The 16,818-nt window shown below is 44.6% G+C and overlaps 1 protein-coding gene across 1 annotated transcript in view; it reads right to left on the bottom strand.

Annotated features, from left to right (window-relative positions):
• The window catches only part of LOC126210250 (uncharacterized), a 137,501-nt gene that overhangs the window by 47,732 nt on the left and 72,951 nt on the right, over positions 1-16,818 (bottom strand). The window contains exon 8 of the mRNA XM_049939441.1: positions 8,353-8,603. Within this exon, the coding sequence (XP_049795398.1) occupies positions 8,353-8,603 (251 nt within the window). The remainder of the gene's footprint in view (positions 1-8,352; positions 8,604-16,818) is intronic.

Raw genomic sequence — 16,818 nt, forward strand, 5'->3', positions numbered from 1 at the left:
GAATAATCACTGCAGAGTAACTTATATTTTTCTTACCAGTTCCTGAAAGAACAGTGTACTTCCGATCATGCAGTATGCAGTTATGTCAAATGCTTATCTAAAAAAACTTCTGTTACATTATAACTATCACAAAATAAAGTTCCTTATACTGGAAGAAAAGTCACATTTTGCACTGGCTGAATTCCTACATTCGACACACAACTGTTTGGTATATTTCATTGATTGTTTGCAATCTGTGAACGTGAATGACAATATACTATAAAAATATTTGCTGTTAAGCAGATTATGCCAGCTAACAAGTCGTATATGAGGAATCTATAGAAATCATACAGAGTAATACACACTGAAAAAAGTGACTATGTGACACTGATAAGGATGAATCTGACTAGAATGCTGTCAACAGCAATGCTATCACAAAACAACAATTTAAATTTACAATGTAACTTAGTCATTACCCAAGAAACATGCAAACACACCTTTACCAGATATCCATTACATTTTACAAGCATAACTTTAAAGTGAACAACTTAAGAGGCAATGGTACTGATTAATTTTGTCTTATTTTGGACACTGAACACTTGAGACTGTGGTTAAACAGTAGATGATTTGTGTGCATACTACAACCAATTGCTTCATGATGTTTCTAAAAAATTTTACTGCCCCATTAGCAAGCATTTGAACTACTAAAGGCTCATTGTCAAGACAATGGATACTTACAAGAAATTTATATTTTGCACAACATGCAGTCAGTCATTAGGATTGTAGTGTAGGTGAAACTTTTACCTCTACAGATACTATCATGTTCTGCACATAAAGTGCAGCAACATAATCCCAGAGGTTACACCTGTAACAGTATGTGGCTGATGTAATATTAAGGCAATTACAGGGAATGGGAAAATGTGGTTGGTTGGTTGGTTTGGGGGATTCAAGGGACCAGACAGCGACAGCCACCGGTCCCTTTTTCCAAATACTAAAAATACCCACAGAGAATAAAAAATGTTCAACAGAATAGGAGACAGACGACACAGAACAAAAGAAACATAGACAAGGACCAGACAAAATGAAATAAAATCACACAGAGTGTGACGGTGGTTGGCCGACCATAGGAACAAAAAAAGGAAAAGCCAACCACCGAGAACACATCAAAAACTGAGTTTAAAACCGTAGGCCAAAGGCCAGAATCAGCACAAAACAATAAATTAAAACATAAACACTCAGATTAAATGATAAAAACCCCCTGCCCGAATAAAACGCAAAACTAAGCCGGCCATAGCAGGGTCATCTGTTAAAAGGGCAGGGAACGTGTCAGGCAGTGCGAACGTCTGCCTGAGCACAGCTAAAAGCGGACACTCCAATAAAATGTGGACCACAGATAAAACGGAGCCGCAGCGATATAGAGGTGGGTCCTCACGGCGCAATAAGTGGCCGTGGGTCATCCGTGTGTGCCCAATGCGCAGCTGGCAGAGGAAAGCAGACTCCTGGCGGGAGTCCCGAATGGACGACCACCACACAGTCGTCGTCGCCTTGATAGGGCGAAGTTTGTTGGGCATGGGCAGGTTGCGCCATTCAGTGTCCCATAAATCGAAAAGTTTTCGGCGTAAGATTGCCCGCAAATCAGTCACCGGGAGGCCAATCTCCAGAGGTGGTTTACTGGTGGCCTCTTTCGCCAGGCGGTCAACGGGTATCCCAACGTGGCCTGGGGTCCACACAAAGACCACAGAGCGGCCGCAATGTGCAAGAGTATGCAGGGACTCCTGGATAGCCATCACCAGACGGGAACGAGGGAAACACTGGTCGAGAGATTGTAAACCGCTCAGGGAATCGCTACAGATAACGAAGGACTCACCTGAGCAGGACCGGATATACTCTAGGGCTCGAAAGATAGCAACCAGCTCAGCAGTGTAAATGCTGCAGCCAACCAGCAAGGAATGTTGTTCGGAATGGACCCCTAGAGTTAGCGCATAACCGACACGACCAGCAACCATCGAGCCGTCAGTGTAAACAATGCCAGAGCCCTAATACGTTGCGAGGATGGAAAGAAAGCGGCGGCGGAAGGCCTCCAGAGGGACTGAGTCCTTCGGGCCCTGTGCCAATTCCAGCTGAAGGCGAGGGCGAGGCACACACCACGGGGGTGTACGCAGAGGTGCTCGGAAAGGAGGCGGAAGAGGTAAAGCTCCAAGCCCGGAGAGAAGCTCTCTGACGCGGACCGCAATCGTCCATCCGGCCCTGGGCCGACGTTCTGGAAGATGGACGTGCGACTGTGGGAATAGTAGCCGATAGTTAGGATGCCCGGGCAAGCCGGAAACATGGGCAGCATAAGCGGCCAGCAAACGTTGCCGCCATAACCGCAGTGGAGGGACAGCTGCCTCCACTAGTATGCTGTCCACAGGGCTGGTACGGAAAGCACCAGTGGCAAGGCGTATCCCCCTGCGGAGGATTGGGTCCAGCACCTGCAACGCAGATGGGGATGCTGAGCCATAAGCCAGGCTCCCATAATCCAGACGGGACTGGATTAACGCCTGGTAGACCTGTAACAGGGTAGATCGGTCGGCGCCCCAGCTGGTGTGGCTCAAGCATCGCAGAGCATTAAGATGCCGCCAACACTTCTGTTTAAGCTGCCGAATATGAGGCAGCCAAGTCAACCGGGCATCAAAAACTACACCCAAAAACCTGTGGGTCTCCACCACAGCAAGAAGTCCGCCGTCAAGATCAAGCCGCGGCTCCGGGTGAACAGTGCGTCGCCGGCAGAAATGCGTAACGCAGGTCTTGGCTGCCGAAAACTGGAACCCATGAGCTACAGCCCAAGACTGCGCCTTACGGATAGCGCCCTGTAGCTGACATTCAGCAGCTGCAATGCCAATAGAGCTGCAGTAAAGGCAGAAGTTGTCAGCATACAAGGACGCTGAGACAAGACGTTCCCACCGCCGCAGCGAGCCCGTTAATGGCTATTAAAAACAGGCAGACACTTAAAACAACTCCCTATGGCACACCGTTCTCCTAAACTCAGGAGGAACTATGGGAGCCCGCGACTTGCACGCGGAAGGTACGATACGACAGAAAATTTCGGATAAAGATCGGCAGAGGGCCCCGAAGACCCCATCCATGAAGCGTAAAAAGGATGTGATGGCGCCATGTCGTATCGTATGCCTTCCGCATGTCGAAAAAGACAGTGACCAGGTGCTGACGGCGGGCAAAGGCAGTACGGATGGCCGACTCCAGGCTCACCAGATTGTCGGCGGCAGAGCGGCCTTTACGGAACCCACCCTGAGATGGAGCCAGAAGGCCCCGAGACTCCAGTACCCAATTCAACCGCCGGCTCACCATCCATTCAAGCAACTTGCAAAGAATGTTGGTGAGGCTAATGGGACCGTATCTGCCCACCTCCAAAGGGTTCCTGCCAGGTTTCAGAATGGGGATAACAATACTTTCCCGCCATTGCGACGGAAACTCACCCTCGACCCAAATACGGTTGTAAAGGTTGAGGAGCCATTGCTGGCTGTCCACTGAAAGGCGTTTCAGCATCTGACAGTGGATGCGATCTGGCCCGGGAGCGGTATCAGGGCAAGCGGCTAGGGCACTGCGAAATTCCCACTCACTGAATGGAACATTGTATGGTTCTGGATGGTGGGTGCGAAACGAAAGGCTCCGACGTTCCATCCGCTCTTTAATGGAGCGGAAGGACGGGGTAATTCGCAGAAGCGGAACTCAGAGCAAAATGCTCTGCCAAGCTGTTTGCAATGACGTCGGAGTCAGTACAAACTGCTCCATTCAGTGAGAGCGCTGGGACGCTGACAGGGGTTCGATAGCCGTAGAGGCGGCGAATCTTGGCCCAGACCTGCGATGGAGAGACATGGAGGCTGCACCCAGCACTCCTGCTTGCGTTGGCGGATAAGGCAGCGGGCCCGCGCACGCAGCCGTTTGAAGGCAACGAGGTGTTCAATGGAGGGATGTCGCTTGTGACGCTGTAGTGCCCGCCGGCGATCTTTAATCGCCTCAGCGATCTCAGACGACCACCAAGGCACAGTCCTCCTCCGAGGGGACCCAAAAGAACGGGGAATGGAAGATTCGGTGGCAGTAACGATGCCGGTGGTGACCGATTGAACCACCGCATCAATGTCGTCATTAGAGAGAGGTTCAATAGCGGCAATGGAGGAGAACAAGTCCCAGTCAGCCTTATTCATAGCCCATCTGCTGGGGCACCCAGAAGAGTGACGCCGTCTCAGTGACAGAAAGATCGGAAAGTGGTCACTGCCACACAGGTCGTCATGCACACTCCATTGGACAGACGGTAAGAGGCTAGGGCTGCTGATCGAAAGGTCAATGGCGGAGTATGTGCCATGCGCCATACTGAAGTGTGTGAGGGCACCATCATTTAAAATTGAAAGATCGAGCTGCACCAATAAACGCTCAATGGTGGCGCCTCGACCTGTTGCTACTGACCCACCCCACAGGGGGTTATGGGCGTTGAAGTCGCCCAGTAACAAGAAAGGTGGCGGTAACTGGGCTATCAGCGCAGCCAGGACATGCTGCGCAACATCACCATCTGGTGGAAGGTAAAGACTGCAGACCATAACAGCCTGTGGCGTCCACACCTGAACAGCGACAGCCTCTAAGGCTGTTTGTAGAGGGACAGACTCACTGTGAAGAGAGTTAAGGACATACATGCAGACGCCACCAGACACCCTTTCATAAGCTGCCCGGTTCTTATAATAACCCCGATAGCCACGGAGGGCGGGGGTTCGCATTGCTGGAAACCAAGTTTCCTGAATAGCAATGCAGAAGAAAGGGTGAAGGCTGATAAGGTGTCGGAGCTCAGCTAGATGGTGGAAGAAACCACTGCAGTTCCACTGGAGGATGGTATTGTCCATGTCTGAGAAAGGCGTGACGGGACTGGGAAGGCAGATTACGCCGCTGGGTCACCTGCTGCCTCCAATTGAGCACCTGTGCTAGTACTATCCATGGTGTCTGAGGGACTGGCGAGATTGTGGTCCTCAGCGGACACCAGAATCTCCACCTTGTCCTCAGACGCAGAGCTTGTAGGAAGTGGTGGGACGGGTGCCACCGCAATGTCGTTACTCTTGGCGACTTTCTTCTTTTTCTGCTTCTCTCGCGGTGCCTTCGGTGGTTCAGGCTTGGAGGGCTTCACAGGGTCAGTCTCGGGACGGACGACGACCGTGAGGCCCTACGACCAGGGACTGGTGGTTGTTTCAGCCACTTGCGGGTGTCCGCTATTCCGCTGGTCGGGACTTGCGAAGGGAGGTCCCCAAGGGACCCCTTCCTGGCGAGAGTAGCCGAAGAAGTCTTACTCTTCTCCGGCTGGGAAGGGGGAACTGATGTCACCGATGGTTGGGGGGGGGGGTGTTGCTCCTGAAGTAGATGGAGCAGGAGCAAGAGGGTGTGAAGTGCCAGCCACAATCAAGGGGGCCGGTGGATTTTGACCAATCATAGATCCAACCGGACGGGACGGCACAGGAGATGGGATAACCGTCGTAGCAGCAGCGGCGTAGGTTGATGTCATTGGCACAGGATGGAGCCTCTCATATTTCTGCCTCGCCTCTGAGTAGATCAGGCGGTCTAGGGTCTTATATTCCATTATCTTCCGTTCTTTCTGGAATATCCCACAGTCCGGCGAGCAGGGGGGATGTTGTTCTCCACAGTTAACACAGGTGGGAGGTGGAGCACATGGAGTATTGGGATGCGAAGGACGTCCACAATCTCGACATGTGATGCCGGAAGTACAGCGGGATGAAATGTGCCCGAACTTCCAGCATTTAAAACACCGCATCGGAGGAGGGATATATGGTTTCACATCACATCGGTAAACCATCACCTTAACCTTTTCGGGTAAGACATCACCCTCAGAGGCCAAGATGAAGGCACCAGTGGCTACCTGATTATCCCTTGGACCCCGATGGACACACCGGACGAAGTGAACACCTCGTCGTTCTAGATTGGCGCGTAGTTCATCGTCGGACTGCAGAAGAAGATCCCTATGGAATATAATACCCTGGACCATGTTTAAGCTTTTATGGGGAGTGATGGTGACGGAAACATCCCCCAACTTGTCACAAGTGAGCAACCTCCGTGACTGGGCAGAGGATGCTGTTTTGATGAGAACTGACGCAGAGCGCATTTTGGACAAGCCCTCCACCTCTCCAAACTTGTCCTCTAAATGCTCTACAAGAAACTGGGGCTTGGTTGACATAAATGATTCCCCATCAACTCACGTACACACGAGGTACCGGGGAGGGGGGGGGAGGGGGGGGGGAAGGTATTCTCCACTGCCTTCTTTAGCCATACATTCCTCCCAGTGAGTGGCCAGGGAGGGAAACGATCTCTGATCATATTTCTTGCCATTGAGGTTAGACCTCAATCACTTAGAGACTGCTGGTGGAGGCCCACCAGCGAGAGATGATGTACCATGCTTCATTGCGGGTCATCTGCCCTGATGCCACCCACTCCCCACGGGCACCACCCAGCCACAGCAAAGACCACCTGGCAGGATGGCCTTTGCTGGGAGTCCCGATGCCCCAGAGGGACAGGCATTTACTCCTCGGCATACGTGGGGAGGTAGCAGCTCAGGCATCAGCAGTGCGATCCGTAGTCAGGGGGCTACCACCAAGAGGGTACATGACGACCCCACCACAACGGACTGGCTACCGTGCTGGTTGTCGGGTGTCGAATATCCATGAATAAAGGGAGCAAAGATGGAAGTGCACAATGGAGGGAATGTAGGCTACCCGGAACACACTGCAGCCGATGTGGCCGGAAGCTCAGTGTAAGTCCAAATCCATGACAAAAAATAAGATGCCAGATCGTAGGGCAAGATGGCTATAGAATGCACCACGTAAGGCGTCCTTCCCCAAATGGTACGCACTAACGGAAAAATTTAGAAATGGACCGAAACAGTTGAGACTGCTTTTAGTTGCCTCTTACGACAGGCAGGAATACCGCGGGCCTATTCTTACCCCCGAACCCACAGGGGGGGAAAATGTGGTAGACATAATATTACATCACAACAGCTAAAATAATTTTCCATGGTGTCTGACCTATATTAATAACTACTGTGAATGTCTGTGCAGTTTGCAGATTTTTACTGTGACCATTAGATATCATTAGTAGCTGGCATTGGTGTAAGAATTCGTTATTACTGAAATGTTTGTCACTGTCACTTCGTAGATATCAACTGGTGTGCAATTAACACTATATCGCACTAAAAACACTAAATTTCACTTTGGTCTTGTGTTTTGTGTGTTTGTCGTGAACAGTAAATCATGTGTTTACTTATGTATTTGAACACAATAATTATTTCCCAAATTTTTCAATTTTGCATTTGCAATAAAATAATACTGGACTGAAGTTTCTCATCTGTGCATCTAGTTTCAACACTACCAATACCAAACTGATGACTTTAAAGCAAATGTAAAAAAGATAAAATAAAAAAAAAGTTTCCAACTACATATTTTTTGTGCATAACTTTCACACTAGATACCCACTGAACATATCTTAAGATACTCCATCAATACGAGAAATCACAAAAAATGGGTATAAAGGAGATCCTGCGAATTTTTGTACTTCAGAAAGGGAGAAAAAATCCTTAAAGACAAGCTAGATAGTAAATTGATAAATTTCTTCAAATGTATATGTTGTATATGATAACTATAGTAATCCACAAATATACACATTCCTTCGCACATTCCAACCAATATTTGTAAAAAATAAAATTAAAAACATTTGTAAAAATTAAAGTAAATATGATAATAATAAAAACAAAACAGAATATGCAGCATAACTGATAATTTAAGTACTCCGTGGCGTTAAGGGTAGAAGTAAGTAAAAATTTAATTTAAAAATAACATAACCCTGAAAAATGAAACATGTCTGACTATATCCATACTCTTTTGGGAAACCATACTGATGTAATATCTTTGCATCGTATTTTCATTTCATGTAAACACACAGTGCGAGTGATCTTTCTAATGTTTGTAAATTTCTGCGCAATGAAAGAGGCACAATACCTGTAAGTAGATACACAAAATCACTATTTTGCAACGTTTCTATGGATCCATATTTTCCGACTGCAGTAAAATCATAAAAAGACCACTGCAGGGCAAGAGACGCAGAACAAGACACACACAAAATACCAATGTAAATATATGCACTCATAAATGGGAATAATTTTCTGAAATGTGCCTTGCTATGCACGAAAACATTCTCATCTTCCATCCCCTCTTCATTTACTTCCTCTTATCTTCCTGTATATTGTCCTCAAATTTCATGTAATAAATAATCTGCTACGTAACACAACTACCACGTGGGTGACTGGCCACGGAATGCACAATGAGTACCGACCTCCCTCAGCTTCTCTTTCCGCCTCTGCGATCGGGCCTCTGGTGTGATGTACGCCCACGGCCCACGCCGTTTCTTCTTCCGCGGGCCCGGGGGAGCGCCGACACGTCTGACCACTGTCGGTACTGCACCGTTAGGAACTGCAGGCACAGGTGTGGCTGCGGGTGTGGGTGCGGGCGCAGGCGCAGGTGCAGGCGCCGATGCTGGTGTCGGCGCAGTGGCCGCAGCAGCAGTGGGTGCAGCTGCAGATACACCTAAAAATTTCAGAGGTGCAAAAGTCACTGGCTCCTAATTTGTGTACACATTTGGATCACACTGTTATGACCAACATCTTATTTCTTGAAATAAAAATTGGATTAGAAAACAGAAGGTTTTTTAAGTTAACAAACTCCATCAGTGGTAATCAAGTTTTTGATCCTCTTCTTTCCAACAGAGCGTACATTATTCAGTTATATTTCATGAAATGAACAGTAATTAATTCGAGTCCATCTTCTTATGTAACTGTTTATTACACCAAGAATGTGTGGCATACAAAATAAGACGAGGTATCAGCTGGACGGTACAATACCTATGCTGTACGAAAGACTCACGAATTATGTCGAAAAAACAGCAAGGCACAGTGAAATAAAGGGTTAATATTGAAGTGTTAATTTCTATGATTGCATGGCCATATAATTCATAAGACAAGGGCCAAATAGTGGCAGAGTGTAAGTGTACTGCTGCTTGATGCATTGAATGTATACACTTTTGAGCAATTTTCATCCTTAGATGACTATAACATGTCCCTGAATGTAAAACACACTTTTTTTTTTAGATACGTTCTTTGAGAAATTTTTCTTTTAATGTATTGTGACCAATCAAATTTACAAACTGTTTTACTGATACATGTTAATATCTGCCTAAAGAAGTTAACATTATCTATTCTAGACAGCCGGTGTTTTCTTAGATAGATTATACTATACTGATACGCAAGTAATTTTTTTGTCAAATGTCACGTGAAGTCTGTGAGCTGTCTATCTCCACTGCATTCATTAAGATAATTTCTCGAGTAATTGGGAACTCTGAATCATATTTCTCTCAGATGTACTGAACAAACTGCTGCTCACAATTCATGAAACCTTCCCTGATTTTTCTCTCCTGAAAGATTGGCACCAAGAACTGGGAATCTTTAATTTACTCTTCATCTGATGGCACCTACAAACATTCACTGCTGTGACATCAAATTTTCTTCCTTCTGCACAATTGTTTGTGGCCTCTGCTTCAAGAATAACTATTAAGTTAAAATTAGTGTTTTTCGCATTTGTGAACCAACTGTGAAATGCAAACTCATAGATCCACATGTCTCAACAGTCACAACTGTGATGAGCATCAATTATCAATAGCAAAAATTTACTGGTCTTGCAGCTTCCTAGCGCTGGATTGGCAGAAATCTGAACACTTCAGGCTAACCAACATTTCATCATTTGTTGCTGACCTTGGAACTCAACAGTGCTGTTGAACAATACCTGCTTTAGCATCACTGCTGCATGTTTCATTAACTGTGCCACATTTTGAGTGTTCTGTGTGACATCTCTATGTTAATTTGTCTCGTGTAAAATCCTACAAAAAAGCATTACTACTCAAGAGGGACCAAGCAGCACTCAGTCAAAAGCTCATGGCTTTAAAACCACCTGATGTGGCTGGAAGCCCAACAATAATTTACCCAGTACAAACCAGACATTATGCATCAGAAAAAACTTTATATTTTAACATCGAGAGCACAGAAATCTTACTTCCTCTACAATATACTTTACATAATGACAATGACAGGAGAAGCATATCAATTGTGATTCTTATATACAGATAGTAGGTCTCCTCTACACTGCTCACAAACATAGCACGATGGAGTGGAAATGATACTGGTGTAACATGTACCCTTGAACCCACACACTGTATAGTGACTTGCAGCATAGAGATGCTGAGATAGATATAAAAATCTGTTGTTTTATTTGCTGTAAAGATGAAGCTTCAAACTGTAGAACCAGGCTGAACACTGCACAATAGCTGGCAATTCAGTTGCCCCTCGCTTCCATTTGATGATTTAGCAAAGTTCATTGTACTATAGCAACAATTACTCCACAGTACTTCCTGTAGCTGAAACAGACAGACACAAAGCCTCAGGAAGTATGAAACGCCAGCAAACTTCAATGGCCAGGGAGTTAAGTTTTCTGCCATTGGTGCACCTCACATTGTAAAATACCTGTCGCTAAATAATACCGATGTTTCTACTAGAGCAATGTGTTGTTGAAGGCCCACCTATGTTTTGTCATAACCACTACGTCAGGGATGGCTTTACATCACAACTTTGCTGCACTACCAGCATGAGACACGATTATTAGTAGTGAGAAACTGCCTCTGTCCTAGATATGGAAAACAGGAATCTATGCCCCATTCAACAATGACTGCCAACTGCAGTTCAAAATTAATAACAGCAGATAGCAGATCCCCACACTTCCACCACAGGAAGGCAATCCATTAATGTTTCCCATTCCTTCTGTCATTGTAAACCAATGGGTGAAACACTGCGAGGTGGAATACCTTCCACCAACTATAATCCCACTTCTAATATAAATACTCCTTTTTTTTCCTTTCCCCTATTTATTCAATACATAAGACACATACTAGGCATAAATGAAGTGTCCAAATTGTTGTTACCACTGCAATTTTCAAAACTTTATTATTTAGTTTATTAAAGTATTCCCATTGTCACCAAGAGCGTTTGTCTGCTTCCCAGTTCTTTTTCTTTATCTAATAAGGTCTGCAAAAAGGAAAAAAAAACCTCATTCTTATTTAATAGTTCACAGAAATCAATTCTTAAGATGGGAAAGACACATTTAGATACAGGTACTGGAGACTGAAATGAACTAAGTGAACTTACAGAATGGTTTCGGCCTGTCAATCCAAAGCAGTTTGTACAGTTTGGAACTGGAGATTGAACAGAACTAAGTGAACTTATGGACAGATTTGGTCTTCCATTTAGATGCAGTTCGCACTGGTTCACTGTTTGGAGTTCAGAACTAACGATGCTCAGGTCCTGGGAGTGGAGTGTGCTAAGTATCATGCAAGGGCAAATTCGTACATGCACACTTCAGCTTTCAATAGGTAGGGGAAGTGATGAATACAAACTCTGTAGTTCACTAAAGATAGACTGCTATAAACAGTTCCTTTCCCAGATTAATTCACTTGAACTAGTTTGTTCATGAACTACACATTCCTATTGTTAATGTTGTATACAGATTAAGTTTCTATCTTATCTCTGTCTTGTGTTAATATAGCTCTCACCTTGTTCCACACGCAAGAACATTCTTCTTGATGGGATCTACGAAACACAAGCGAATGAATGGACCTCGACAACATGGTACACCAGTAGACAAATGAACTCCACTGCAACCAGGGCCAAAAACTGTCTTACAACCTTATCAGGTCCACAGTAGCACCTGAGGAACTACTCAGAGAGACCAACCTTCCGAACAGGGGTGAAGATCCAGATGACGTCACCAGGCTGGTAGACAACAGGGTGGTGGCTCGCGTCGTACCTTCGCCCATCGTTTTCTTGAGCCTGCAGGGTGCAGAGTCAAGCTAACTGCCGAGCTACCTCAGCTCTGGTTAACACCTGGCCGATGTAGTCATCATCCACGTCATCAGGATGTAACGGAAACACAGTGTCCTTCATCGTAGTTGCCTCACGCCCATGCACCAGGAAAAAGGGCATAAATTCTGTGGTGTCTTGTTTGGCAGTGTTGTAGGCAAATGTCACGAAAGGTAGCACCTCATCCCAGTTGCTCTGCTCAACACTGATGAACACTGATAGCATGTCGGCCCAGGACTTATTAAGGCGTTCAGTAATCCAGTCAGTTTGCGGATGGCAGGCAGTCGTCATGTGATGAGTAATGTTGCACCGACGGTTTATATCTGTCACAAGATTTGATTGAAAAACTTTCCCTCGATCTATAATTAACGACCTTGGGGCACTGTGTTTTAATACAATGTCTTCTACGATGAATTTGACTACCTCGGATGCTTCGGTTGTTTTCACGGCTTTTGTAATGGCATAGCATGTCAGAAAATCAGTGCAAACAATAATCCATCTATTACCACTAGCAGACATTGGAAATCGTCCGAGGAGATCAATCCTAACATGCTGGAAAGGTGTTTCGGCTGGTGGAACTGGTATGACTCGGCCAGGGGATTTCTGAGGAACTGCCTTTCTCCTGTGGCACCCTTGACAGTGCAACACATAGTGACGGACACTCCTAAACAAACCTGGGCAGAAAAATCTCTTGCAGATTCTATCATATGTCTTAATACATCCTAAATGTCCAGCCTCAGGTGTGTCATGGAATTTCTGTAGAACGTCTAAGCGCATATGTTTAGGAATCACTGGTAGCCACCTCTTTCCAAACGGATCAAAGTTTTTCTTGCAAAGCAATCCATTAACTACCTTAAATTGTCCTTTCACATCCTCTGACCAATTTAAGGCTCTCTGCTCAGCAGAGAGATACTGGAGTGCAGCAAGACAGTCACTATCTTCATCAAAGTCTTGATGGTCTTGCATATGGTTTCTTGAGAGACAGTTGGCATTTTGGTGTTTTCTTCCATTTTTGTACACTATGGTAATGTCATACTCTTCAAGACATAGTGCCCACCTGGCGAGTCATCCTGTTGGATCCTTAAGACCTGTCAACCAACAAAGTGAATGATGGTCTGTAACAACTGTGAATGGCCTTCTGCACATGGTCCAGATCACAGCAAGACATTCTCTTTCTGAAGTTGAGTAGTTTCTCTCGGCTTTTGTAAGTGTCCTAGAAGCATACGCTATAACCTTCTCCTTTCCATCTGAAATTTACACCAGAACAGCACCGATCGCATACCCGCTGGTATCTGTGTATAGTTCTGTAGGTGCTCTCTCATCATACTGACCAAGTACAGGGTCAGTCGTCAAGAGCTTTTCGCAGCACATCGAAAGAATCTTGTTGAGCACCACCCCAGATAAATTTAGCATCAGCCTTTAACAGTTATTGGAGTGGCCTGGCTTTGATACAAAAGTCTTTGATAAAATGACAGTAATACGAACATAATCCGAGGAAGCTTCTCACATCTCTAATATGTTTAGGAATAGCAAATTTCATTAGAGCTCTCACCTTTTCTGGGTCTGGCCACACACCTTTGTTTGACACAAGGTGTTCAAGTATTTTGATTTCTTTTGCTCCAAAGAGTCCGCCTTGTTGGAGACCCTTAAGAACAGCCCACAGTCTTTTTATATGTCCATCAAATGTCTCTGAGAACACTATAATGTAATCTAAATAACAAAGACATATCGTCCACTTCAGGTGACGTAGAAGATTATCCATCACCCGTTCAAAAGTTGCTGGTGCATTACACAAACCAAATGGCATTACCTTAAACTCATACAGGCCCTCAGGGGTGATGAATGCAGTTTTCCCACGATCAGCCTCATCTACTTTGATTTACCAGTATCCTGAGTACATGTCCATGGTTGAGAAAAACTTAGCCCCCTTCAGACCATCTAGTGTATTGTCAATTTGTGGAAGAGGATAAACGTCCTTTTTAATTATCTTATTAAGCTTCCTGTAATCCGCCAACTGCCATCCTTCTTCCTGACGAGGACCACTGGTGACGACCATGGGGTCTGTGAAGACTGAATGATGTCATTTTCCATCATTTTCTCTACCTCATCGCAAATTATTCGATGTTCCACACTATTTTAGACAGCTCCAAGACATCTTGAATGTAGTTTCTCCTGGACGCTATGCCGTGCACTTTAATTTATCTTCAGCCTTGCACTTCTGTAGTTGTGTGTCGCAGAAATACTTGTGCAGTTCCGCCTGGAACAGTTCCCAGCTTCTCATTGTTCTTATACCATTGATTGGCAGTGCCGTCCAAGTAGAAAAATATGTTAGCCAAACACACAGTGTCATCCCATTTGTTAAATTTGGCTATACGTTCATATACCTTCAGCCTCTTGTTTGGATCTTGGCAATCGTCACCAGAGAACCCGGAAGGATGTCTCGTGTGGTGGCACACAGTTGCTGTCATCATAACGTCGTCACCTTCTTCTGCCTCCGGTAGATTGCGATTTGTTGAATATGGCTCGGACTCGGGTTTCTCGCCACGTAAACGGTGTGTCTGTCGTGGCCTGATGGGAGCCACTGTGTCGTCGATAACGTACGCTATCACAAGTTCCAATACCCAATGTCTCCACCAGAATAATGTCACGTAGAAGAAGGTATAAGTAGCTGAATGACGAACACTAACTTCAATTAACGAAGGTTTATTCAGCACTTGCACATACAAGAGCACGGAGCGAACTGCCTCTGGCCAGACCACATACAGTATATATACAGCTACAGAACATTCCAGTATAATGATTCTTTACATTTGTGGATACTTCTAGAATGTACTCGAAGTGAATATAGAAATTAAAATTCTACAGTCCAGGTGAGTTTTGAACTCACGACCTGCTGTGCAACCGTTTAGTATCATAACCACTTGACCACGGTTCTACTCAGCTTCTTCTGCGAATGGGAAAGATACGACACATCTACCATTTTGGCAATTGCCTGTGCTTTCTTGTTTTTATCCTTATACTCTTTTCAACTGTGGAACCTCACGACACAGTGAGAAAAACTCTTTCTCACTGAACACTCATGGTACAAAACAAACAAAAATGACCACTATATTCTTAAACTGGCCGTCCATCAAAATCTCTCTGAAACATGGTCTCCATTTGACAAACACATCAAACAAACTTGTGCAGTGCCAAAAAATTCGACAAACTAGTCAAGTTTGACAAATTCTTTGATCATTTACTGAGGTCATTAGTCTGTTGGTTGAGAGAGAGAGAGAGAGAGAGAGAGAGAGAGAGAGAGAGAGACAGAGGGGGCGGGGGGGAAGCGGGCTTGAGCAGTGGGGAAGGAAAAACAAGAAAAGTGAAGACTGTGAAACAGCTGAAAAGTGCTTGTACACTCATAAAAGTTTGATATGTAACAGTAAGTATAGAAATGAATTCCCAATGACAAATTCCCAAATCAGGGTATATACATGTACAAGGAAAAAAAAAATTCCTGGATTTTTCGAGGATTTCCCGGTAAAAAAATACAATTTCTCCCAGGCGAAAATACGCTTTTTCCGTGTTAAGTGGCAGTATACTTTCCCTCAGAATCAGAAAACTTATCATACTTTGAATGGTCAGGTTTTTATACATCGGCCTAGAACGTCCCGTCCCTTTAGGAAACAAACTCCCAGGAGAGAAAAAAGCATTTTCAAAAGATATTTGATGCAACATTTACGCTACATATTTTCGTATTACGAACATATATAATCAAATTCCACCAAACACAGAACATTAGTTTTAAGCATTGACATCAAGATCGTGATGCGCTTTTATAAGCCAATCATAGCTCATGTCACATGATCTCATCAGCCGATGGTACCAGATATTCACCACGTTTATATGGGACACCCAGAACTGGACTTCGTAAACCGATCCCCCAATACCGCTTCTGGGTGGTCATTGTAAACACTTCAAAAGCAATTCTGGAAATCCACTTCTGGTTCCAGTTTTCCAATTCCGCAATCAATTTTCACTCCCATGTAAATGCAGTTGGTATTGTAATGTGCTTGGGCTGTCAGGTTACATCTTGTTTTTAAAAATTTCGATTAATATTGATGGAGTGGCTTTTTGTACAGTGAAGGATAAGTAGAAATATTAGACTGAAGCTGTTTATACCTCGTTTAATTGAAGAAAAACAGTGATTGTGCTGACTAAATCATAAATTATATCTGCTGTTTTCCCAGCACCATAGTTATCTGGGCTAGCAAATCCGCTTCAGATTTTAAGACATAAGCACAACAGTGAAAAATGGTTTCCGAAATTCGATTTTCGTCTTTCAAAAGGTGTGTCGCCTGTAAACGTAGTGATTCAGAGCATAGGACACATTATGTAGTGGCCTATAGCAACATCTCCATTAAGTAGTGCGAACACACAAATAAGAAAAGTTAATGGTATAAATTAAGGTAAATAGTGTAGCTACAAGGAAAGCTAAGCTTTCGCATATAATATTTGTCTTTTTTGCGTGTGTTACACTTTGATACATCACACAAACGTGCCAGTAAAATTTCAAGTAACAACGTAAATGTCTGGTCTTCTGGACTTTAAATTCTGCGGCTGCCCCTCAAAGTGTTAAGCTTTAAATGAGAATCAAACGCTCTATGATTCAAGAAATTTAAAGCACATTCACAAACATAACATAACTCATATTGCGTAAAACGAAATGTACTTTAAAAGTAATGCTTTTCAAACCACCAATTGCAATATTTTGCCGTGATCTATTGAAATTCATTTCAGCAATTATCAGAGAGCACCACAAAATGGACTTAATGTGCCTGCGTAGCTATCACGATGTAGGT

The sequence above is a fragment of the Schistocerca nitens genome, chromosome 10, assembly GCF_023898315.1.
Source record: "Schistocerca nitens isolate TAMUIC-IGC-003100 chromosome 10, iqSchNite1.1, whole genome shotgun sequence".
Taxonomy (NCBI): Eukaryota; Metazoa; Arthropoda; class Insecta; order Orthoptera; family Acrididae; genus Schistocerca; species Schistocerca nitens.